The sequence below is a fragment of the Lagenorhynchus albirostris genome, chromosome 10 (genome assembly GCF_949774975.1).
Source record: "Lagenorhynchus albirostris chromosome 10, mLagAlb1.1, whole genome shotgun sequence".
NCBI classification, from domain to species: domain Eukaryota; kingdom Metazoa; phylum Chordata; class Mammalia; order Artiodactyla; family Delphinidae; genus Lagenorhynchus; species Lagenorhynchus albirostris.
In genome coordinates, this window is record NC_083104.1 from 64,266,099 (window position 1) to 64,291,304 (window position 25,206).

A 25,206-nucleotide genomic window follows, 5' to 3' on the forward strand; every position below is an offset into this window, starting at 1 on the left:
CGGCTGGCACCAGGGAGGGCTGGGGCCCAGGCAGCCACACCCCTAATCATAACCCTCCCATGTGCGTTCCTGAGCGCCGACCTCCACGGGCCGGGAGCACGTTTCATTCTGATAACAACCAGTTTCATCCCCACTTCGCAGATGAGGAAACCAAAACCGAGAGAGGCTGAGTGACTTTCCCAGAATCACGTGGCCAGCAAGTGGCTGAGTCGGAGCCCAGGTCTGTCTGTCGAGGCCTGTTCCTTAACCATGCACTGCCGTCTCTGTGATATAAGCTGGGGGAGACGGATAGCGTGGGGGAAAGGGCCTAGGGCTGACAGCCTGGCTCCCAGTCCTGCTCCAACACCTCAGTGTGTGAGCCTGGGCCGGCCACTTCACCCCTCTGAGCCTCAGTTTCCTCATCTGTAAAAGGGGGACAGAACGCTGTCATCAGGATTCATGAAAGTGCAGTGAGGCTGCCTGGCACGGTGCAGGGTCCAGTCAAGGGCCATAGGCTGGCTCAGGGCGTAATCCACATGACCAAGTGATTGGGGTGGGAGGGCACTGCTGATGGGGACTGGAAAGTGCAGCGCCAGAGCTTTCTCTAAGCCCTGTGCCAACGGCCCAATAGTGCAATAGTGCTGGGTGCTACCCAGGAGCTCCCCACCCAGAGGATGGAGCTGGGCTCCAATCCCAGCTCCTCTACGTTCTGGCTGTGTAGCCTTGGGAAAGTGACCTACCCTCTCTGGCCTCAGTTTCCTCATCTATAAAAAGGCCATCGGCTTCCCTGGTGGCGCAGTGGTTGAGAGTCTGCCTGCCGATGCAGGGAACACGGGTTCGTGCCCCGGTTCGGGAAGATCCCACATGCCGCAGAGCGGCTGGGCCCGTGAGCCATGGCCGCTGAGCCTGCGTGTCCGGAGTCTGTGCTCCGCAACGGGAGAGGCCCGTTGCTCCGCAACAGTGAGAGGCCCGCGTACCACAAAAAAAAAAAAAAAAAAAAAAAAAAAAAGGCCATAATTATGCTCTCTGAAGGACCCACCAGAGCCCAGCACACACAGGCACCCAGGACTTGCTGGCTGAGCTCTCACCAGGGCTCTGATGTACACCCTCAGCCTGGCGAGCGCACCCTCCCATCCTCCCCGCTCCCTGGCACTCCTCTGAGCAACGCGAAGATGATTTATACTTCAGAGGACGAATCAATACGATATATAGCCAAAGACATCTTTAATCTTTCACAGGAATTAGGCAAAAGGTACAGCGGCCCCTTTCTACTGGCCGCTCAATTCTGATTTCAATTTGGGCAGCTGGAGCGTGGCTTTCTCTCTCCTTTTCTTTTCATTTGCCTAAAGATGGTTCTCCAAATCAAATTTCATTTAGCAGGCGGGGCAGGGAGAGCCAGCTGCCCAGCCAGGGCCCCGGGGCTGCACACCCTGCCAGGGGGTCTGCGGATGAGGGAGCTCCGGCCAGGTGGGAGGCCAGACCCCCAGCAATGGGAAGGAATGCAGGCGGCAGGGGCACAGCTGTGCCCCTGTGCTGGGCGCAGGCAGAGCACCTAGTTCTCTTATTTTTCTAGGGGTCCTTTTAAAAATCTTGAGTAGACTTTCTATTTTCTAACTACTCAATGCCTGATTAGATGCTTGCAGAAAATTCAAACAGTAGCCTTAGCGTCAGCCAAAATGCAATGCCCTGACCTCACCCCAATCCCATGCCTCTCCCACGCTTAACACATCAGCATGTGTCCCTCCAGGCCAAGTGTGTGTGTGTGTGTGTGTGTCTGTGTGTGTGTGTGTGTGTGTGTGTGTGTGTGTGTGCACGCGCGCGCGTGCGCACACGTGACTGTCATACCCCATCCCTTGCACAGGACTGGTCCACATGGGTCTCAGTTACTGCAGTGGGAAATGGGCAGAAGACAGAGTGACAAAGCAGTTAAGACCTCTAGTCCTGGAGCCAGCGCGCCTGGATTCAAATCCCTTCTCCACCTCTAACTTGCTCTGTGACCTGGTGCCAATTATTTGGTGTCTCTGAGCCTCAGCTTCCTTCCCTGGAAAACGGGGGTACCTGCTTCATCTGGTGGGGCAGATTACCCAGAACACCCGGTATAAACAGGGGCTCGGCATGTACCAGCGGCATAGGGAAGGCTACGTACAGGGGGCGGCTTCCAGGTCCCTATGGCAGGGACCAAACACAACTGAACGCTAAGATTCTGGACCTCTGTCCCTGCCCCCGTCCAGCACTTTTGTCCCCAAATCCAACAGAGGTTGCACCTGAATCAGAAAGGCAGTGGGCTTGTTTGGGGAAGGACTCAAGCTATCAGGGAGGAGAGGAGCCTGCAGAGCAGGATGGGTGGAGCCAGTGCAGAGAGGTACCCAAGTCTGAGCAAAGAAAGAAAGGATTTGTGGGCAGTCAGGGGGGCGGGGGGGCTGGAGTCTGACACTGCCCAGCCTGCCTGCAGGTGGGAGTGGGGTCTGTCCACCCCCTGCTTCCTTCCGTGGGGGCCCAGCTGCTGGAGCCGCAGCCATCAGTCAGCACTACCCCATTTCCACCACCCCGCCGCCCTCGCCGCCGGGTTACCAGCCCCCGAGCTGCTTCGGCTGTACAATTAAAGGGGCTTGTCTGAGATTTATAGCAGGATTATGCCTGCAGGGTGTTACCAACGCCAGCCTCTGGACACTCTGCGGTCCTTAGGAAAAGCAATTAGAGTTCCGGGGTTCTCCGGGTATAAATATAGAGACGCCATCCCCCAAGGTCGAGGGCACCACAGTGAGCTATTTAGAGACGGGGCCTTGGGAGAGGCCAGGAGAGGAGGCAGAGGGGCCCCCGTCTGCGGGGAGGAGGGTCCGCCAGGAGCGGAAGGGCCTCCCTGCTTCCCTCCATGCCCCACGCAGCACGGGAGCCGTCCCTTGGCCCCCACAGCTCTGAATCAGCTTGGCAGGGCTCACCAGCCCAGGTGGGGCCCCCAACCCAGGGGCCTGTCTGCTGCCCTGGACGCCCACACACACAGTCCCACACAGGCTGTCCTGCCTCAGTGTGACCATCGGAAAGGACCGGCCAGAGGCCCAGGTCTGGGCCTGCCGTGGAGGCAACCCCTGCCTGCTTAGCCTCTCCTTGCTTGCTGGTAACTAGAAGTTTATCACTCTGGGACGGCAATTCAGGAACGCAGTGAGCTCGGCGGGGCAAGGGGGCCCGTGGTAAGTGCGGAGGATCCGAGGAGAGCACGTCACTTTCCCACCCTTCCCCCAATCCCACCCACAGGGCACCTACCTCCCTGAGGCCGGCACAGCCCCCCGCAGCCCCTGCCCCAACCACACGGCCCAAGTTTAAGGATTCTGAATTCCCAGTCCCTCAAACAAATCCTTGCTCCAAGAAGCTGCTGGCTGGCCTCTGGCCCCTGGGTCCCTGAGACCCCGCTGAACAAGCCCACCTCCATCCCCACCTCCTTCTCCTCCTCTCTGCCTAAGAACAGGGCCTGTTCCATCAGCTCCCATGATGGGGATACTGACAGTCCCTCCGTCTGCCCAGCCATGTCCGCAAAAGTCATTCACATCCACCCCCAGCCCCCAGCAGTCACCCAGCCACCCGCCCACAAGGCCACAGGCTCAGAGGAGAGACTCAGGCCCATGAGGGGGTGGCCCGGGGCAGGAGAGCCCAAGGCAGAACCCAGGGAGCGGCTCCCGAGCAGCGCTCGGCCACCACGCTGTGACGTCCCCCCGTCCCCAAGCACGACCCTGAGGGCGGGCGCCGGACTCACCGTCCTCACGGGACTTCTGGACGAAGGCCTCCACGCCACTCTCGCCGTAGCTGCCCTCCGAGGCTAGCGTGGACACGTAGTTCCACTTGAGGGCACGGACGATGTCCACCATGGCCTGGGCCTGGTACGTGTCCGAGGGCACCACGCGGGAGAAGAAGTCGTAGCGGCTGTTGTCACTCAGGTCGGGGGCTGTGGAGGCGTAGCTGATCTGGGGGATCTGGGGGCGAGAGGGGCCACTGATGGGGGCAGCTGGCATCTTACCCTGCCCGGCCAGCACCAGCCCCTACACCCAAACCTGCCTCCCATCCCATGGCCTTGGGACCACCCCCCCCAGCCCTTCCCATGGGCACTGCCTCCTCTCGTCCTGGGGGAGACCCCTTGACATGGGCTGAATAGGTCCCAGCCCCACTTGACAGAGGAGGAAACTGAGGCCCAGAGAGGGTGGGCAAATGGTTGGTCAGCCCCGCCCCGGGCTCTACCCAGGGTCCCAATGCTTCCCACCCCCACTCAGCTCCCCTGCTCCCGTCTCTCCCCAGGCCTCTCCCTTTTCCCAGGAGGAGCGAGGCTGGCATCAGGGTGAGAAGTGAGAGGCATGTCAGCATCAAGCCCTCCTCTAGAAAGTCTCCCAGCCCACCTCACCTGGGTCTTGTGGCCGGTGGTCCCTCAATAGCACACACGTACACACCCCAGAGTGCTAGGGGATAACGCACATGCCTGTACACACATACACGCATGTGCTAACACACACACACACACACACACACACACACACACACACCACGGGATCCTCTGGGTGCCTCAATTTACATAAAGAGCTGGAACATCCCAGCTGGAGAGAATCCCCAGATGGTTGGCCCAGGGATGGAGTGGGAATGGGGATGGGGTGGGGATGAGGGTGGTGAGAGGGGCCTGAGGGTTTATCTGGTCCACTCCCTGCCCCCAGGCAGCCTTTCTTGTCACCACCCAGCAGACCCCATCCCCACAGCTCTCTCTGGGCCCAGGCTCCTTCCTCCTGCCCAGCTCAGTGGGGACAGAGCCCAGGTTCCAATTTCCACAGCCCTCGCCCCACCCCACAGACTGAATCCCAGAAGGCCAGAGAGACTAGGGCCTCCGAGAAACCCTCTCTCCGCAGCCTGGGACACGGGGCCCACCCGGTGCCACGGCCTCTCAACGGCAGACTCCGGGCCTCCTGGCCCCAGCCCGGCTCCCCCAGTCACAGGGCACCTTCCTGCCCTCACACCTCCCACCTGGCCCCCCAGGCAAAGGTGGGACACGGAGCTCTCAAGGTGCCATTCCTCCTGTGGTTGACATCCAACACCCCCAAGGGACATGAAAGGGGTCGTGTGGACCCTCCTGAGCCTCCCCCACCTCCCCCCGCCCACATCCCGGGTGCCCTCCTCACAGGGCTCTCGTCTGCCCCGGCTCCCCAGGACCGGCCAGTGGCCCGTGCTCTCCACCCCCTGCTTTAGTCCACACCAACATGTACCCTTCCTGTGTACCCTTTACCCTGCCCTCAGTCGTCCACGGTGACAGGGTGAAGGGCTGGGCATACTGATCTGGGCTGATGTCAAATCGAAGACTGATTCCCCCTAAGGAATAATTAAGATTCAATCCTGGCAGAAAAAAAATTAATGGCCAGAATTTTAGTCCACATGGCAACTGAGGGTGGGAAAATATTCCGGAGCCAGAGGACACCGGGAGCCCCCTGCACACGGGTTTGCCCACCTGGCCTCTGCCTAGGGTGTGCCTATCCTCAGGGACAGCGCGGGGGTCCACCTTCCACTGGGGTATATACTCAACCTGCTCTGAAACTAAACAGGGGCAAAGCTGCCTCCCGGAAGACAGCCAGGGGCTAGAGGTGGGGCTGGGCACGACCTTCCACCTTAGACTCTCTGTATGTTTTCCACGTAGAACTACGCAAATACAGCACGTGTTTAGAAAGCAGACCTCACTGGAATGTCCCAGAGCACATGCGTCCCTCTGCCTGCCTGAGTCAGCAGTGTCTGAACACTAGCCCAGTCCTCTCGGCCCTGGAGGGCACTTAGCATGAAAGCAGCGCCCCCTGCAATGCGGACTCTGGTTGGACATTTGGTGATTCATTCAAAAAGTATCGTTATTTTTAAGGTCTGATGAGGGTATTACAGCTGCGGCTGGCTGGCTGGTTTTTGAGTCCCTAGCTCTTAGAGCGCGGTTTCCCCACCTCAGCGCTGTTAACGCTTGTGGAGGGGAGTGGGGTGTGATCCTTTGTTGGCGGGCTGTCCTGTGCCTTGTAGGATGTTAAGCCGCACCCTTGTCCCCTACCCACTAGATGCCAGTAGCACACCCCTCCCCCGGTTGTGACAACCAAAAATGTCTCTAGACATTGCCAAATGTCCCCCGGGAGACAAAACTGTCCCCAGTTGAGACCCACCATTTCAGAGATATGTACTAAAATATTTAGGCATGAAGTGATATGATGAGGTCTGGGAGTTGATTCAAAAGAATCGCTGTAGGAACGTGTGGAAGAAGAAATAACACTGGCCGAGCGCTGACAACTGTTGACCGGTGTGGACGCGAAGGTACACTGCCCTGTTTGTTGCACTTTTGTGCGTGTCTGAAATGCCTACATTTTAAATTTTTGACAGTAAAACAACAACACAAAATAAATGTCACCCTTGGGGTCATCCCTCTGAGGAGAAGCGCCCTGAATCTGGAGCTGGCAGCGCAGATGCAGGGCCACCACAGCAGGTCCCTGAGAGAAGACGGCCGTGTTTGTTTGCCAGCTCACCTCTGCCGGCCCTAATCACACACCCAGAAATCCACTCGCCTCCTGATTAGAAGCAGCTTCTCTCCTACTTCTGATGTGTTCCCCAACACAGGGCCATAGGGCCAGAGTCAAAAGTGCCCGCTCAGAGGAGGGGCAGCAGGTCCGGGGAGGTCTTGGGGCTGGGGGCAGGGCGGCAGAGCAGCCCACACGAGGCAACTTCTCACCCCTCGGTCCTCCTTCCAAGCCGCCTCCCCCCTCCCCTCCCATCCGGGCACTGGGCCTGGGCAGGGACAGCGAATGGACAGGTGGCTGTCCAGGTGCCGGGACTCAGAGCCTCCCCCAGTGAGCTCAGCCTGCGTCAGCCGGCTTCAGACCCAGGCGCCACCCCTGCCCCCTGCACACCCTCATTCCCATAGAGGGTGGGAGGGCCAAGCATGGGGTTCCTGCAGGTGTGTGTGTGTGTCAGCCTGCAGGAGTGCTCAGGGCCTCTGATTTCTGAAGCCCAGGAGGGGCCCCTGCACTGCCCCCAACCATTCCTGAGATCCTGAAACAGGGACCTTGCCCTGAGATGATAAGGGTTGCAGAGGAGTAGAGCCAGCTTCCTGAACAGGGTCCAGGAGATAAGCCAGCATCCTCGTAAACATCGCCTCTGCCAGCTCCTCCTACCCTGCCCCCGCAGGCTCCCTCCTCAGCTCCAGGCCCTCCTGAGGTGCCCAGGAGGATGGCCTGAAGCAGTGATTTGGGAGTTAAACTGCTCAGATTCAAATCCCAGGTCTGCCGTGCACCGGCTGGGAAACCTGGGGCAGGTTACTTCACCTCTCTGGGCCTCAGTTTCCTCCTCTGCAAAATGGGAATAATTCCAATCCCTTTCTCATAAGGTTGTGAGGGTCACGTGTGGGAACTCACAGGAGGTGCTAGGGGCAGCGCCTGGCGGGCAGTCAGCACTCAAGGGTTAGCTCTGATGTGGGCTATTATCTCTCCCCCTGCACTTCCTCCTGGCAGCTCTCTCTCTGTTTTTACCCTCTAGCACTGTCCCTGGTGCCTCCCCCTCCCACCCCCAGCTCTCTCTCTGTAGTCACAGTTACTGCTTAGTGAGGACATCTCCTGGGGCTGGCAGGTCCCCCCAAGCTCCCCTCCCTCCCGTCCCCACCCCAGCCTGGAGTGGAGGGGCAGAGGCAAGGACCGCCCTGGGGACCCCATGGGCAGGGGGATCATGACAACCTGGCCCCAGGGGGGCTCTGGTATCTCCGCAGCTCTCACTGTCCCCGCAGCCCAGCCGAGAGGGAGGGAGGCACTGGATTAACATTCTCTTCAGAAAACATTCCTCTCCTTCACAACAGCCGTGCCCACCCTGTCCCCCCGCCAGCTCCTCCCTCTCTGCCTCCCTCTTGCTGTCGCCCAACACTTAGAGCAGCAACTGTGTGCTGGGTGCTGTTCCAGGTGCTGGGGAGGCTACACCTTCCTATTGCGCCCTCATGGGACAAGAGTCAGCAAGAAGTCAGACTCCAGCAGCCCTGACCAACGACGGCTGTCCTACTCTGGGGCCATCTGTTCGCCTGTTTCTCTTTCCTCTCTGCCTGCCTTCCTCTGCCCACAAAGCCCAAGACCTCATCTCCCCACATCCAAATCTTCCTGGTGCATCAAGGCCCAGCTCAAGTGCCACCTCCTCCAAGCAGCCCCCCAGGAGCCTTCATCCTCCAGAGAGCCTGCTCGGACCTCCCTCAGCACCAGGGGCACCGAGCACATCCTCCCTGTCCTCCCACGTGTTAGGTATTTGGCCAACTTATCAATTCAACAAGCGTTCGGAGGCGCGCCGCGTTGTGCTGGGCAAGGCCCCTGGGGAGACACCGAGGGGAACTGGGCTCATCCCACCCCCAAACCCAACACTCACTGCATCTGGGGGACACCCTGGGGAGGAGGCAGGTGGGATGCCCATGAGTGGCACACAGGAGGCAGCTGGCACCCCGCAGAGCCTCATGCTTACAAAAGTACGAAAAGGGTGAGTGACTGAAGGGGGAAATACATGAATAAACTCTCTCCCTCCCTCCCTCCCTCCCTCTCTCTCTCTCTCTCTCTCTGGCTTCTGGAGTGACAAGGAGGTCCCTGCCACACGGGAAAGACAAAAGCTGCTTCCGGGCTTGAGCAACAATGAAGATGAATGTCAAGCACATGTGTGTTTGTGTGACACGCGCACGTGCGAGCACATGCTGGAGCATATGCCCTGAGCACACAGCACACTCGTTGATTTATTCCTCTTACCAATAGTCCCCGAGCGCCAACGACCTGCCAGGCACAGCTCTGAGAGCAGGGGTAGGCGGTGGACACTGCCCCGTGGGGCACCCCATGTCGACAGGGGCAGGCGATGCAAAGGCGATGCAGGGCTGGTAGATGGGGATGGGGCCCAGGAGAAAAAAGAAATCAGGGAAGTTCAGGGGACTGTTAGGGAGAAGGCCTAGGGAAGCCCCTCTGGCAGGGTGACATTTGAGTCAAGACCCCAAGGAGGTGAAGGAGGCAGCCCGTAGGTATTTGAAGGAGGGCTTTTTAGGCAGAGGGAACACGTGGATGTACGTGTATGCACGTGTGTGTAAGCATGTACGTGCATGTGTATCTGTGTGTTCCAACCTGAATCTGTTCTGAACCTGCCCCAGGCCTGGCCAGCAGCCCCAAACACCCCCCGGGGCACAGAGACACTGGCTGGAATGCAGGTGGTGCCCCAAGTGCCAACAGCTCAGGCTCTGGGTCACTGGCTCCCCAACCAGCAGAATCTGAGGACCCCCTGAGAGTGGCCAGTCCCCATCCCACCCCAACCAGAGGAGTGTTGGGGGATAAGCAAGGTGCCCGACATCTCAGAGTGCCCCAAGGGCCCAGTCCCACGGCCTCTGGAGGCCAGGGCTCTGTAAGGCCAGTGTTTTGTTCATAGCAGTCAGGGGTGAACCCCCCACCCTGACCTGTGCAAGGCCTGGGGAACCCCGAGTCAAGCAGCTGGATGTCCGGGGCCATCACCACGGACACCTAGGGCCACCTGACAGGGATCCCAACCCTCTTCCTGTGAGCGTGAGTGTTTAAAAGCCCCTCCTCCTCCCTCCTCCTCCCTAACCCTCACCTCAACACTCTCTGGAGCCAACCCGCCCAGGGCTGTGCCACCCAGCTTTGCCATCCAGCTGTGCCACCTTAGGCAAGCAGGCAGCCTCTCTGGGCCTCAGTTTCCACCCCTATAAAGCAGTCACAGAAACAACAGAGAGGACTGCATTAGTGAGAACACACACAGGGCTGAAAACTGTGCCCATGGGCTTCCCTGGTGGCACAGTGGTTGAGAGTCCGCCTGCCGATGCAGGGGACACGGGTTCGTGCCCCGGTCCAGGAGGATCCCACATGCCGCGGAGCGGCCGGGCCCGTGAGCCATGGCCGCTGAGCCTGCGCTCCGCAGCGGGAGAGGCCACAGCAGTGAGAGGCCGCGTACCGCAAAAAAACACAAAACAAACAAACAAAAAAACTGTGCCCAGCACATGGGGGCCCTCAGCAAATACCAGATATTATTAGAGAGGGAGGCAAGACTGGGACCGTAGTGCCCATTTTTCAGATGCGGAAACTGAGGCTCGGACAGGTGAAAGTGCCCTCTGAGTATCAGGGCCAGGAGAAATCAGAAACGAGGCACAGACCCGGCTCCCCTGCCTCCCTGTTCACCGTCCCCCAGTCCTGGCCTCAGACCCTGCCCACCCTCCCAGCCGACTCTGCTCTTTCTGTTCCACCCACAAGCCAGGCCGGGCAGCCACAGATTGAGGCCGGGATCCTGAAGCCCCCTCTGGCCACCAGCCCGACCCAGGCCGGGACCCAGGCAGACCCCAGGACCCCCACCTGCCTGGCGCAGCCCCTCTCACTCGGGGAGCAGAGGACCCTGCATGGGGCAGGTCAGACCCCGGGGTGGCTGCCTGCTCCTTGCCCTTCTGATCCTGGCTGCATGAGGCCTCGACTGCCCAGCTCTCAGCATCGGCTGTTTTCTCTGCAGATAAAAGGCAGCCAGCCAGGTTTTAGGTACATGAAAGCTGCTCGGGCAGGAATGTATGGTTCAGAGAGCCGGCGAGAGGGCAGAAGCCCAGCTTCCAAAGGCCTGGGGCGCCGTCGTCTCCCACCCGACCCCTCTCACGGCCTGAGCCACGCGCCCTCTGCTGCAGAAACGGTGCCCGGGAGGAGCAGAGGTGCTGCCAGCCCACCTGTCTCCCTCCCCGGGACCTCGGGGACAGGAGGGCATCTCACTGAGAGCCAGGCACACAGTAGGCGCCCCCCATACCCTTGTGGATCAGCGACCACCTCCTCTCAGCCAGGCGCTAAAGACACGGATTTAAATAACCCATCTTCCAGGCTTCCCTGGTGGCACAGTGGCTAAGAATCCGCCTGCCAACACAGAGGACACAGGTTCGAGCCCTGGTCCGGGAAGATCCCACATGCCGCGGAGCAACTAAGCCCGTGCGCCACAACTACTGAAGCCTGAGTGCCTAGAGCACGTGCTCCGCAACAAGAAAAGCCATCGCAATGAGAAGCCTGTGCACCGCAGAGAAGAGTAGCACCCCTCTCACCGTAACTAGAGAAAGCCCGCGCGCAGCAACAAAGACCCAACGCAGCCAAAAATAAGTAAATAAATTTATTTTTAAAAAATAAATAAATAACCCACCTTCAGAGAACCAGTCTGCTGGGGGGGTGGGGGGAGGAGGTCCTCGGAGTGAAATGCCTCCAGGCTGAAGTGCCGGGTTGGGGGCAACAGGGATTCACTGCAGGGAGAGTCAGACTGTGGGTCCTGAGGAGAGAGCACAGGCTGGCAGGGTGGGTCGAGGGTGTAGACAGATTGAAGAGGAGAAACGGGGCGGTGCAGAGAGGGGGGTCGGGGGAGTTCAAGGCAGCTGGGAAGGGAAATCAGGTGAAGGAATTGGGGTACAGCAGAGGGGGGTGCAGTGGGGGGACCCAGCACGCAGACGGGCACCTGCTCTCAGTCCTGACACAGCCCGACTCTTGAGAGGGACCCCAGGGTTCAAGAGCAGAGAAGCAGGCTTCCAAAGCCTGGAAAGTGCGGGATGCCCTGGGCAGGGGCTGGGCTGGCGTCTGGGTGGTCTGTGGTCAGCGTGGTCTGTGGAAGGGCTGGGATGGGCCCCAGATGGAAGGACGGTCTGCCAGCTGCCCTGGGCCTCATCCCAGCCACACGATGGGGTCTTTCCCCTCAACAACCACCTTCCCCCCAACCCACTGGGCCATTTGGGGGCCACCAGCCACTTTCCCACAGACCCTGTGGGAATTCAGGCCAGGCCGGCCCAGGGTGACTCACTTCAGGATGCCGTCATCAATCAGATCCCATTACCCTGCGGACACAGCCCAGCCGCCAGCTCCGGACCCCGAGCACCGGGTCACTGGGGGCCGGGCCATGTGTCCCGGCCTGGCCTGGGCCTGCCGACCTCTGCCCCAGCACAGTCCATCAGCCTGCCCAGCCCACCCTGGGTGCCCTACTAGGCCTTCTGCCCCTCTTGCTGCCCAGGGCACTCGGCCTCCACAGCTCTGCCCCTCCCCAGGCTCGGAGATGGGGTGTCCTCCTCTGCCCGAGTCACACAGGCCCCTCAGGCCAGCAGTCTTTCCCCTCCTTGACCGAGAAATGGACATCAGTCTCCAAGGCTGCAAGTACTATCTTAAAAGACAGTGCAATCTGCCCACAAAGCCACGTGGTCCCTTCGCCTGGGCCGCCCTGTGGCCACCAGCCTCCCCTCCCCCCACAGGCTCCCAGCCCACCCACGCCCCTCAGAAACTCTGTTGATTCCATCATGAATTCACTCACTCAGTGCTTCCCTGAGCACCTACTAAGCACCTCGCACAATCTTTGGCACTGGGGCAAACACACAGAGACCCATCCCTGCTTTCATGGAGCTGACACTCCAGCAGGGGAGATGACACTAAATGAGCCCGCACGTGACTAACGTGGGTGCTGGTCCTTAGAGACACTTCCAGCTCCCTGACTTCCTGGCACCTGGCAAAATCCAACCACCTGCCCCTCATGCATGGCCGGGGCCACTGCCATGTTCTGGCCACTGAGCTGGGAGCAGAAAATGCTACCATTTCGAGGCCAGAGCATCTCATTGCCATTGTGAGACCCTACAGGGTACATGTTCCCCCTGCTACCGTGACCAGCAATGTTCCAGGCCAGCCTGGTCCCTGAGGAGGTGGGCAGAGCACTCAGACAAATCATGTGGACATGTAACATAGCAAGTATTCAGTTTACGTATTTTAAGCCACAGAGATGCGGGGGCTGTTTGTTCTTGCAGCACCTCCTCCTGATGCTGACAGACACAGGGGGCGTAAGCTCTCACTCCAGGAGAGCAAGGAATGGGTCTTATTTACCTCCACTTCAAGAGCCTGGATGTGTCTGGTTCACACCCATCACAGGCTGGCTTGGGCTGAACTGAATTAAATTCACACACACACACACACACACACACACACACACACACACACACACACAGATGCAATCATCGTCATCCTGAGAATGAGCATTTATTGAGTGCTTACTGTGTGCCAAGAACTGTGCAAAGTGGTTTTATATGACTAACACCTTTAAACTTACAATAACTGTATATGAAGTGGGCCCTCTTATTCGCCCCATTTTCCCAAAACTTAGGTACAGAGACGTTAAGTAACTTGTGCAAGGGCACACAGCTAGTGATTGAGCTGTGATTTGAACCCAGAGGGATGAGCTCCAGAGCCCATTTTACTGTCAGGTAAAACCTCAGCCTCCCCCCTTCACAAGTGGGCCGACACATACATGTACACATACACACACACACACACACACACACACACACAGACAGAACCTGAGGGTGACGGCAGCAGCCTCCAGTGACAAGGAGGGCCGCCCACATCGACTGCGGCCGCAGCAGGGAGAGCCAGCCCCACTACCCCTCTGTGCTCAGCCACCACCTCCACTCCTGGCTACCACACCATGGGCTGAAGTGGTCCATCTGTCCCCGTCACAGAGGATCGGGCAGGGGTGGGGGCCAGGGGCCCCAGAGGGTTGTGTAAATGGCTCTGCTTTGAGCAACAGCTAATTTCTGAACATAATTATTAATTTCATGCTTATCATATGCAAACCTCTGTCTCCCAGACGAGATGAAATTGATTTAATTAGAAATTCCATCATCAAGCCTTTTGGATCCAAGCTTTTAATTAGGGTCACCAACCCCACCCATGGCTGCCAGAGAGTGGGTTCATGGCCCCCAACTCCCCCCGAGGGCCCAGGCACAGCCAGCATGTGTAGGTCCCTCCACTGCCACCAGGGCCCCACTGCCCAGGTCAGGGCCCCTCACCAGGACCCTCACCTACCTCCCACCCACAGCACGGCCCCACAGTCACAAGGGGCATCTTTTTCCTGCTGGCATCGTAATGGGGAAATAGTATGGGAAGAGTTCGTATCATCTTGCAGCTGGAAGGACTGAAATGTTTAAGGTGGCAGAAGACAGGAGAGATAACAGGTCTCCCCTCTTCCTGAGAAACTCACACACCAGCCTTCTTCTGGGAGCCCCTGCTGGGTGCTAATAAAATGCCCTTTACTGCTCAGCTTAGGGCCATCTGTCAAAATGATCAACAACACTTGGCATTTTAACAAAGCATTTTCAACACATTACCTCTGACTTCATCTCCAGCTACCATCCTGGCCTCACTCACGTGGCTCCAGCCACACTGACCTCCTTGCTGTTCCCTTGAACATGCCAGGCACACTCTGCCTCAGGGCCTTTGCACTGGCTGTTCCCCCTGCCTGACTGCTCTTCCCCCAGGTCTCCCCAGAGACCCATGTGGCTCGCTCTCTCACATCCTTCCCTTCAAGACTACTCAAACATCACCTTCTCAGACCACCCTATTTAATACCAATCCAGCGTCCCTCTCCTGCACCCCATCTCCACCTCCCTTGCTTTGATTCTCCCCATAACAATGATCACTTTCTAACATGCTCTAGATTTACTTGCTTATTTCTTTTATTATCCGCCTCCCCCTAAAACATCAGCTCCATGAATCCAGGGGCCTTTTTTCATGCCCCACTGTGTCCTCGGATGCCTGGCACAGAACTTGGCTCAATAAACGCAGAGACCACTTCATTCCCTCCACACAGCCAGCCTGAGGACAAGCTCACAGGGCCCCGAGCACCTTAGACAGGTGAGGAAACCGAGGCTCAGAGCCTTGGGGCCTTGCCAAGGCGACAGAGACGACCGAGTTCTGATTCTCACATGGTCTGACACTTCACCTGGATAAGTGGAGGGCATTGCTCTGCGGAAGGGGGCCGCTCCACAGCAGCGCCCTGCTCACGGAAGATGCTCTGAGGTATCCCTCCTCCCACCCCAGGGCTCAGCTCATGCACCTCCTGGGGCCCTACCCCCCTGATTTCACAGTGATATCCTAGAAGGCACTCGTTGGGGGGCCATCCCCCACCCACCTATGTCTCCCCCTCCCGGGAAACCACCCACTCTCTTATCAGGAAAGCAAGAGGACACTTGGATTAATTTCCAGGCCTGCTCTGAATTATGTTTTCCAGGAGAGAACCAGACAGATGCAGGCAACACGCCTTTGAACAAATATTTCCCCAGAAAGTGCTTTATTCAGTACCTTGTCTCACCCTTTTAAACATTATATGTTTTCTTAGGAGCCCAGGAAAAAAGGGGGGCGGGCGCCAATACGGCACGGAGCCTGGAAGAGAATAGAGGGCGCAGAGTGGAGGGCTGACAAAGGAGCGGGTTCTGGTGCAGGCTCGGGGGAATTACCGCAGATAAGAGCAGGCGGGGGAGCAGGCGGCATAAGGGCGAGAGGAAACAAGATCCTCAAATCAGCACTTGTCCTATTTCATAAGCAAAATTTAGATCAATAAATTACACTCACTTCTGCAGGTTTTACATGCTGACTCCGTAACCTTGTCAAGAGTGACATGTGGGGGGAGGCCAAGGGACGGAGGAGCCCAGAGTCTGGGGAGGAAGGGTGGGGGCCAGGGAAGCCCCATGGGGCTGCAATGCCTGCACCCCCTCCTCCTTGAAGGGCCCAAAGCCCAGGTTTCCGGAGGTGAGAAGCAGGCCACCACACCCTCTGCCCACTGCCTCGCTGCAAGACTGCAGGCAAGTCACTGCCCCTGTGAGCCTCAGTCTCCTCATCTGCCCAGTGGGCACAGTGGTGAGAACCGGCCTCTGTCAACAGACATGAAAGCTTGGAAAGAGACACGAACATCCAAGCTGCCAGGAGCCATTACTTTGTGTCTGATATACACCAGGTGCGGCAGCTACTGATACAGACTCTCCTGTTGATTCTCACCACACCCTGAGGGAGTGCAAAGGTTTCCTTCGCCCCGAATTGACACGAGAGGCTGCAGCTCAGAGCTGAGGCCCGTGCCTGGGGTCACCTAGCGTTGGGGCCGGGAGCCACACCCAGGCCCACCTAATGGCCAAGCTGGGCTTTCTCCATGCCATGAGGCTGCCTGTGGGCCAGGGAGCCGGGCAGCACCGGGCACCAGGCCACACCCAAGTGTCCAAGGGGCAGGGGCTCGGGACCAGCCCAGGGGGCTGCCGTACCCCAGGGCGTCGAGGTAAGGGTGCGGCTGAGCAGGGACCGGGCACTCAGAACCGGCCGGGCCGGGGCTGGGCATCCTGAGAGCCGGGTGGGGCAGCAGTAGGCAGGAGGCTGCGCAGGTATTAGCGGAATCCAAGCAGGTCCAGGAGCTACCATTTCAGAAGCTCCTACACCACGCCCAGCACTCCACAGGGATTCTCTCATTTAATCTGCACACAATAACCCCACGAAGTGAATGCTATTATTACCTTCATTTTGCAGATAAGACAACTGAGGCCCAGGAAAGTATGGAAACAAAATCACACAGCAAGTGGCAAGGCAGGATTTGAACCCAGGTCTCTCTGACTCTGGCACCTGGGCGCTCTCACCCCTACGCCCCGCCTGGCACATACTCCGTTTACGTTGCCAGCCTCCTGCCCTGTGCCCACACCATCCCTGCCCCTGGGAAGCAGCCAGGATGGGGAGCCAAGAGTCCTTGCTCCTGGCCTTTCCTCACTACATCTCTTGGACACACACTTCCCGTGTCCGAGCCTCAGTTTTCACATCTGTTCAATGGAGATTTAATGAGCCCTGGACTCACAAGGTAAGGACAGAGGACGGGGCCTCCACGATGTGGGGGTGACATCCAGAAGCCTCTTCCACAGAACCCGCTGAGCCCACCCCCAAGCTGTGGGCGTGGGGGGCGGGGCCGGGACGACCTCAGTGAACGGGGTGCCCCTGGAGCATCTGTAATGGCACTGTCCTGCTGGCCAGCGATGGGGGCGTGGCCAGGCGGGGAGAGATGAACCACGGCGTCTGCCCAGTGTTCTCCCAAGTCAGGTAAATGTGCTGTACTGCGTGGAATATATGGCTCTGTATTAATATAATATGATATAATGGGATGTACAAACATTATCGAACACACAAGTCGATAAAAGTCACATCACCATCACTCCAGGTAATTTATATCACAGCTCAGCCACAGCCAGGCTGGCAGGGAGGAGGCCCCACTGGAGCGAGGGAGCCTGAGCCCTGGGCTGGACAGGGGAATGGGTAGGCCAAGTGCAGCAATTTAGCCAAGACCACAGGGCAGGCTGACAACGAGCCACCTGCAGAGCTCATCTCTCCCCTGCCCACCCCGCTCTGACCCAGCACTGCCTCCCGGGGCCCTGGGATGGAGCCAGCTCTGAGAACCCAGCCTGCAGGGGGCACCGCCAACCTCCAGGGGCTCCTCTGATTCCTGGCTGCGCTCACCGTTGTCCTCAGGCACTGGCAGCCCCTGGCTCTGACCCATCTCTCACCAGCACCCTCAAGAAGGGGGTCCCATGCAGGTGTACCTGGGGTGCTGTTCTAACCCAGGGTTCCCTCTTGGGGGACGTTTGCTGTGGAAGCCCCATCTCCATCTGCAAAACAAGGGTTTCTGGGCCCTGGCAAGGGTGGAGGTGATATGGGCCTCCCATCCCATCATGCATTCATTTAAAATATATTTACAGGATTTCTCTGGTGGTGCAGTGGTTAAGAATCTGCTTTCCAATGCAGAGGACATGGGTTCAATCCCTGTCTCGAAGATCCCACATGGAGCAACTAAGCCCGTGCGCCTAGAGCCTGTGCTCCACAACAAGAGAAGCCACCGCAATGAGAAGCCCACACACTGCAATGAAGCCCCCACTCGCCACAACTAGAGAAAGCCCGTGCGCAGCAACGAAGACCCAGTGCAGCCAAAAATAAACAAATAAATTTATTAAACAAAAATAAAATATATTTACTGAGCACTCATTCTGTGCCCAGCACCATGGTAGGCACGGGGGAGACCACAGTGTGCAAAGGCAGACAAACCTCTGTTCCCGTGGAGCTGAGTCCTGTGGCAGAGACGGTCTCTAACCAGATACGCACACCAACACATACATAATCACAGCCTCTGAGATGGGCTGGGAAGAGGTCGGGGGGGTGCGGGGGCACCTGTGAGAGCCTGGAATAAGGGCCTGAATCTGGTCAGGGCACCCAAGGAGGGCTCCCTGAGGAGGGGCAGTGAGCTGACACCTGAAGGATGGGTAGGCAATACCCAGGTAAAGAGGGAAGAACAACCCAGATGGAAGGTGAGACAGGTGCAAAGGCCCTGTGGCTGGTTCAAGGAAAGGCAAAAACACAGAGAGGATGGGAGAATATAGCATGAGCCATGGTTGTATTGGAAACAGATCCGGGGCAAGATGGGAACCACCAAGGGCTTTGGGAAGGCTACTGCACTAGTCCAGTTAAGAGGTGAGGGTGGCCTGGCCCAGGGGTGTGTGTGGAGATAGAAGTATGACTCCCCCCACAAAAGCCCTCCAGCTCCAAGTGTCTCCCTCTGTGACAAAACTCTCAGTGAGCCCTCCCCTGAACTCTGAGCGCACCCGAGACCAAAAGAACAGTCTCAAGCCAGAAGTCAGACAAACAAGTTCTCCGGGGTCAGCTGCCCGCTTCTCCTCTGGGCCAAGCCCATTCCTTCAAGATAACTGGGCTCCTGGGGATTCTCCAGCTGTCCCAGTGACATAGCAGGTTGAAGAGGGGCCAGGGACTCAGCCCAGAGCGGAGGGGAAGCTACCCCGCCTCTCACCCCCATTGCCGGCACCTTCTGCCGCTCTGAGATCTGGCCAGGGTGAAAAGAGCCTGAGTTCTAGTCTGTCACTAACTCATCGTGTGACCTCAAACTAGACCCTCTTCCATCCTGTGCCCCAGGTTTCTCATCTAATAATCATAAAATAACAATCACAGTAATAACTGACATTTACTGAATGCTTACTACGTGCCAGGCTCTGTTCTCAGCACTCATTTATTTCGTCCTCACCAGACACCTGTCATCAAGGTACTAGCATTCCGCCTACTTTACAGGTGAGGAAACCGAGGCCCAGAGAAGTTGAATTACTTTCCCAAAGACATGCATCTGAACTCTCGCCGCTGGGCTCCACCTGCCATCAGCCTCTGCCACCTCCCCGTGGAAGTAAGGATTGACCTGAATCACCTCTGAGACACCCCAGCTCTGTTGTGCTGCCTCTGTGCCTCTCAGCCCAGAAATTCGGCCTCCAGCCTGGAAGGGCCCAGCTCCTCCCAAAGGATGGCAGGTATGATTTGGGGGGGAACCTCTCCCCAGACCCTTCTGCTTCCTTTCATCTACTGCAGAAAGCTGCAGATGTCTGATTCCGTTCAGCGACCACAGTCCACCTGACCACAGTGGGCCTGGTACCGTGATGGGATGGGGACAGCACGGTCCAGCCCAGTACTGCTCTACGCTGTTCCCCCAGAAGCCCAGGTGGGATGAGTCCTGGGCACCCAACGAGGTGACAGCTCATGAAGGCAGTGGCCCTGGAACTTCCCTTCTTACTTCTCCTCTCCTCCTCCCAGGAAAGCTGCCCGTCATGCTCATCTCAGGTCTGCTCTGGGGTCTGACCTGTGACTGGGCCTTCTAACCTCACTAATTTAATTCTGACAACACCCCTTCCAGGTGGACATTGCTCTCTGCACTTTATGGGCAAGGACCTGGAGACAGGAAAGAAGTCGTTGGCCCTCAATCACTCAGCTGCTGATGGAGACCCAGGCCCACCAATGCCAGAGCAGGAATCCTTCCATCCTGCTGCCTGGCCTCCCTCCAAGCCCACAGCGAGAGCCACCAGCACATCTGGGGCCTGTCCAGACAATGAGCGGACAGGCAGGACATGCCCAGTTTCCAGCAACTGGTGATCTGAGCTGACACTCCTCTCTGAGAGGAAAGCCCGGGGCGGATCTTGGCCCCTCCCACCTGGTCCTCCCGACTCAGGCCCCTGCCCCAGAATCTCCATAAAGCCAGAGAGTTGACAAAGGTCTGCCCATGAGCCCGGGCCTCAGCAGGTTCCACTGGGAGCAGCCGCGGGAGCAGACCCCGGAGAGGGGTCCCGTCTCCCAGCACAGCCAGGCCCAGCAGACAGCGGGCACCCGCAGGTACAATTCAGAAGGGCCCAAAGCCTCCCAGCATCTCCCCAACACCTGCTGCCTGGCCGACTTCAGCTCTTACCAGCCCTTCCCCCACTCACTTCCCTCTGGCCACACTGGCCTCCTTAAACAACCCCTGAGCCCCAAGCATGGTCCAGCCTCACAGCCTTTGCACGTGCCGTGCCCTCTGCCCGGCTGGTTTTTCCCCCGCAGAGCCACAGAGTACACCCTTTCACTCATTCACATCTCTGATCAAACATCACCTTCTCAGAGAGGCTGTCACTGAACAGCTCATCTCAAGCAGCCCCACACCCCTCCCTGTCCCCTGACCCGTGGCCCTTCTCACTCTACTTGATATAACACATCTCTCCTGGAGGAAGTGTCTGGAGTGAGCTGTGCCTCACAGGATTGGCAGCCTCAACAGCCTGTGAGTCACAGGGGCTGAGGCGTCCCGCACCCACTGCCCAGCCTCAGGAGTTAGGAGTCAAGCTGGTGTCCCCCGCCAGCCCAGGCTTCAGGGCCATCTATCCTGTCTGGCAGCTCTCCTTCACCAGCCCCTTCCTCCAGCCCAGGCCTGGAGATGAAGACAGCAAGAAGGTCCTTTAGGACGGGCTGGGGGAGTGGAGGGTCAGGAGGCCACAGGGAACAGCCTCTCTCCAGGGGACCCCTGTGTCCCCCAAGCAACGCGGAGCCAAGCAGAGACAGGTCTCCCCATGGTCACCCTCAGGGCAGCCAAGGCCTGCCCAGGTGGACACTCCAGGTAATCCAATCTCATGCTCTAGAGCATCAGCCGATGGGGGCAGGGGCCAGGGAGGAGGAAACACGCACACACGGACACAGACGTGGACACACCTGGCAGCCCTGCCAGGAGCCAGCAGATTCAGTCCACCAAAACCAAAGGACCCGCTCACGTGCATGTGCCGAGGGCGTCACGCACACGCGCACACACACACACACACACACACACACACACACACACAGACAGAGTGCTCGCCCCTGCCCACTCCACATACACCCAGGTACACAGACACGAGAGCATACATTACACACACAGAATTACATGAGTCATTACATGAGTAATTACACCCAGATACACCTAGAGACACATGGTACGCCCTGAGCCAGGCATGCCCACTAGGTCTGCCTGAGTGTACCTGAGACACCCACCCCCGTATTCAGGAGCACAAGCTCACACAAGCACGCCCTGAGTCCCACACACACATCCTGGACACACAGCACAAGTGCTGACGGTGGCTCTTGGTGCTAAGTATACCTGAATGTGTGTGTGTGTGCCCGTGCACACACACACACTCCTGTGTAATCAGGATGGGCAGGGGTAGCATCTACTGTGCATTTGGGGGAGCACAAAAGAATGTTCATAACACCCCCTGAACTGTCACCGCCCTGCCCAGCTGCCCATCGAGCAGCTGGAACTCTCAACTGCCCACAGCGGGCAGGAAAGTGCTGACCACTCTCCCCCATTACCACCCGTCAAGGGGCGGTTTTTCTGCAGGTTGATCCAACCAATAGGAGATCCAGCCTGGCAGGGGCAGAGCTCAAGGTGGGCGAGGGCTGATGAGCCTAGACAGGGTCAGTGGGGGGTGAGGAGGACCGAAGGTACTGGACACCAGGGGGAGGGGCAGCCCAGAGACTATGAGCCCGCCTGCCATGCTCGTCCGCCTGTCCCGCTCCCTTGGATACCATGAGTTGGGGAGAGGGCTGGAGTTGGCAGGCCTGTCCCTCACTCCAGGCCCCAGCCCACCCAGGTAACTGGCACTGCTGGAGGGAGAGCGCCCTGGCTGGCTAGCACCTCTCACCGTTCCCTGGGTGCCCAGCACTTCCATGAGGCTGCAGGGACGTGAAGATCCCCAACAAGAAATGGGGGCCTTGCCCAGAGACCCCGAGACAGGGGAGGCCTCATCACTTGCCCCAAGTCGTACCTAAATAACTGTAGTGGAAAAGGGGGGCAGGATCACTCCTGTGAACCAAGCCCCGCTCCAGCCCAGGGAGGAGAGAGCAGTGTCGGTAATTTATTTTAATAATCCTGCTGAACTGGGAGAAAATTAACAAATGAGAAACCAGCTCGAAATTAATCAAAGTTCCCTGTCCATCCCCCCCACCTTCCATCTCAATGAAGGTTATTTATCCAACGAGCAATAAAACACAGAATTAAATTAAACAGGCCCTTTCTTTGAGTCCTCTCCCCTGGCCCCAGGGAGGCAGTGTCTCCCGCTCACAGCTCTATAAGCAGCTCCTGGAGGGCCTCAGCAGATCCACGGCTGCCGACAGCAATCAGAGGGGTTCCCCCAGAAGGAGCCCCACATTGAACGCACTCCCAGTCTGGGTCTCACCGCCAGCTCTCTGCCAAACATATGAGCGGCAGATAACTCAACCACCCTCCCGAGGAGGGACGGAGGGAGGTTCCTGCGGTTGGGCCTGAGCTGATTGGAGGCTGGGGAGTCCCCAGGTTCTCCGTGGGGGAGAGAAAGCCTTGGTATGGAAGGCGGGGAGCGTGAGCAACTCCCCAGATGAGGACACTCTGGGGCCCACAGCAGGTTCCAGCTGGAAACACCCTCCTGGCCCCAACCTCTTGGTGGGAAGGGGCCAGAGGGGGCACAGGGTACAGCGGAAGCCGAAGAAGGACCTCCTGTGAGGACAGGACTCACCCCAGGGCTCAGACATCAGGGGGTCACTGCAGCACCCTCAGGGCAAGGGTGCACCCCACACCCACCACTTCCTTGGGCAGTCTGTCCGGCATGTGCTTCCCTAAATATCTCTTCCCTGCAGCTTTTGAATCCAGGCATATTTCAGCCAGGACCGCCACCTGCAGCCACAGGTTCCTAAATAACTACTCTCAGGGCCCCCTTCAACCATTCCCTTCTGTCTGCCCTCTAGCTGTGAAATCTGTAATAATAATGGCCTTCCCTCTACAGCTTTCACAGACACTCTCCCATTTAAACCTCACATCAACTCAGTGAGGGAGACATTTGCCATGATGCTCACCTCATGGTGACTGAGGCCCAGAGAGGGCCCTGAACAGGGCACATCCAGCAGTGGCTGAGGGTCCCAGCCGCAGCGCGTCAGGGATTGGGGACCAGGAGCGTGGGGCAGGGGGGCGGGACGAACAGGGCTCTGCAGAACTGCCAGGCTTCCTGGAAGCCTCCTCAGGGGCTTTCTGCAGAGGAGGGCTGGGGGCTGACTGCCCCCTGGGAGGAGGGGAGAGGGAGGGAAGGTTATTACACATGAACTCCTCCATGCCTGCCTCTGACACGGCTACACCTGCAGCCCACGCAGGGCAGCCAGAGGGCCTCTGACACCATAAATCTGATCCCATCACTTTCTGCTTAAAACCCTCCACAGGCAACTCATGCATCTGGAGTGAACAGCCACGCTCTGTCCTGGGACCCAGAGCTCCTGCCGACCCAGCCCTGCCGCCTCTTCTCCTCTCTGAACAGCCTCCTTGTTCTTCAGATGCACCAAGCATGTTCCTGCCTCGGGGCCTTGGCACTGGCTGTGCCCCTCACCCACAGTACCATCCAGGCACCTGGTTCCCTTCCTCACGTGCCTGGGCCTATATTCAAATGCCCCTTCCCTGACCACCTGGTTTAAAAGAGCTCTTCACCTCCTCCATCACTCTCGAAACCCCTGGCCCTCTGCAATTTTCCTCCACAGCACCTGTCACCTCTTGAATTACTGCTTGCTTACTGTCCTTCTCCCCCTTTAGAAGGTCAGCTCCATGTAGGCAAGGATTGCGTGTGTTTTTGTTCCCTGCTCTATTCCTAACCTAGCCTAACATATGACTCACTAGTTATCTGATTGCTGAATGAATTAATGAATGAATGACACTATGCTTAAGGTCATCATTCGGGCCACCATAACCTCCGGTCTGAACTGTTCCATCAGTCTCCTAACCATTCTCTCAGCCTCAGGCCTCGGCCTGCAACCAAACCTCCACTCCACACCCAAAGGAATATTTTAACCCCCAAATCGGACCAAGGCACCATCCTGCAGCATCAAGCCCACACACTTGGCCTCAGCCCCTAATCCATCCCAACTCCCTCTCCACTGACCCTCTCCCATGCCAGGAGCCCTGCTTCATCCATGCCAGACATACCTGAAATTCCAACCATACCTGTCCTTTCCACTGGAGCACTGTCATGGTTCCCTCTCTGCCTGCAGGACACCTCCTCCAGGCAGCCACCCCACGTATGCCCTGTCAGAACCGACCTCTCCCTCCTCTGAGCCCCCACACACCCTCGCCTGTACCTCCACCACAGCCCTCCCACACCCCCAACCTGAGCTGTGACAAATCATATGCATGTCATACCTCCGCATCCAGGAAGGACCCAGATTTATTCACTGGCAATCTCTCCCATCCCCACCACCTGCTCCGGTATCTTGCACAAACTTGGAGCTCCATACATATTTGCTGAATCCAATGGAACCAGTTCAAACACAGCCCAGAGAGAGTGCCCATGAAGAGGGGCCTTTCCTCCAGGTTGCTGCCATTTCAGGCTGCTCTGAGGACAAATGGACCTTTAAGTGCCACTTAATTGCAGCACACAGGAGCAGCTGGCCCCGCATTCCACTCACCTCTCCTTGGGGGTTGCCTGCGAGGAAACGGATTCGCGGCGGTTGAGAGGTGACCAGGGCCCTGTTAAAATGGCAACGCACCGCCTCTGGTCCATCCACCAGCCCATAATAGCAGTCCTGGCCCACCCAGCAGCTTGCATGTTGAGCACACGTGTGGCCACCCCCATGGGTGAGAACAGCAGGCACAACACAGCCACCAATGAATTATTTATTCCGTACATTGTTAGCACAGCAGAGAGAGTAACCGTGTCTCCAGGCTTCAATTAAAATATCAAGGCGCCTGCACCGTCTGCCCGGCCACATGCCCAGCTCCCACCGACACTGGCAGGATAGCACCTCCTGGGAAGCTATAGCGCCCCCAAGGCCGGCTCTACTGCCCCCTCCTCTGCTTCCCAACAGTCAAGTCCTCTTTCAGCACCATGGACAGTAGCCTCCAGGCTCCCCTAGGGATCTGCCCCTGAGACACCCCAGCACACTTTTCAGGGCTCTAAAAGACCATTTAGTAAATCGATGACCTGAAAGAGCCTTTCCAGCTCCCCAGAGCGGCCCTGGGACAAGCCTTGGTGGGTTCTTAGCCTAACTCCCATTCTCCATCCACTCCCAGCACACGCCTACAATCCTACAGCACATGGCTGGAAGGCAG

At 58.0% G+C, this 25,206-nt stretch overlaps 1 protein-coding gene across 4 annotated transcripts in view; it reads right to left on the reverse strand.

The window, feature by feature from the left end:
- Positions 1–25,206, reverse strand: part of GRM4 (glutamate metabotropic receptor 4) — a 98,388-nt gene that overhangs the window by 59,362 nt on the left and 13,820 nt on the right. For 3 of the 4 annotated variants that reach the window (XM_060164135.1, XM_060164134.1, XM_060164133.1), the window contains exon 2: positions 3,728–3,944. In XM_060164135.1, the coding sequence (XP_060020118.1) occupies positions 3,728–3,944 (217 nt within the window). Of the gene's footprint in view, positions 1–3,727; positions 3,964–13,833; positions 13,920–25,206 lie in introns of those variants that run through there. The other variant, XM_060164136.1, reaches the window with a different exon arrangement.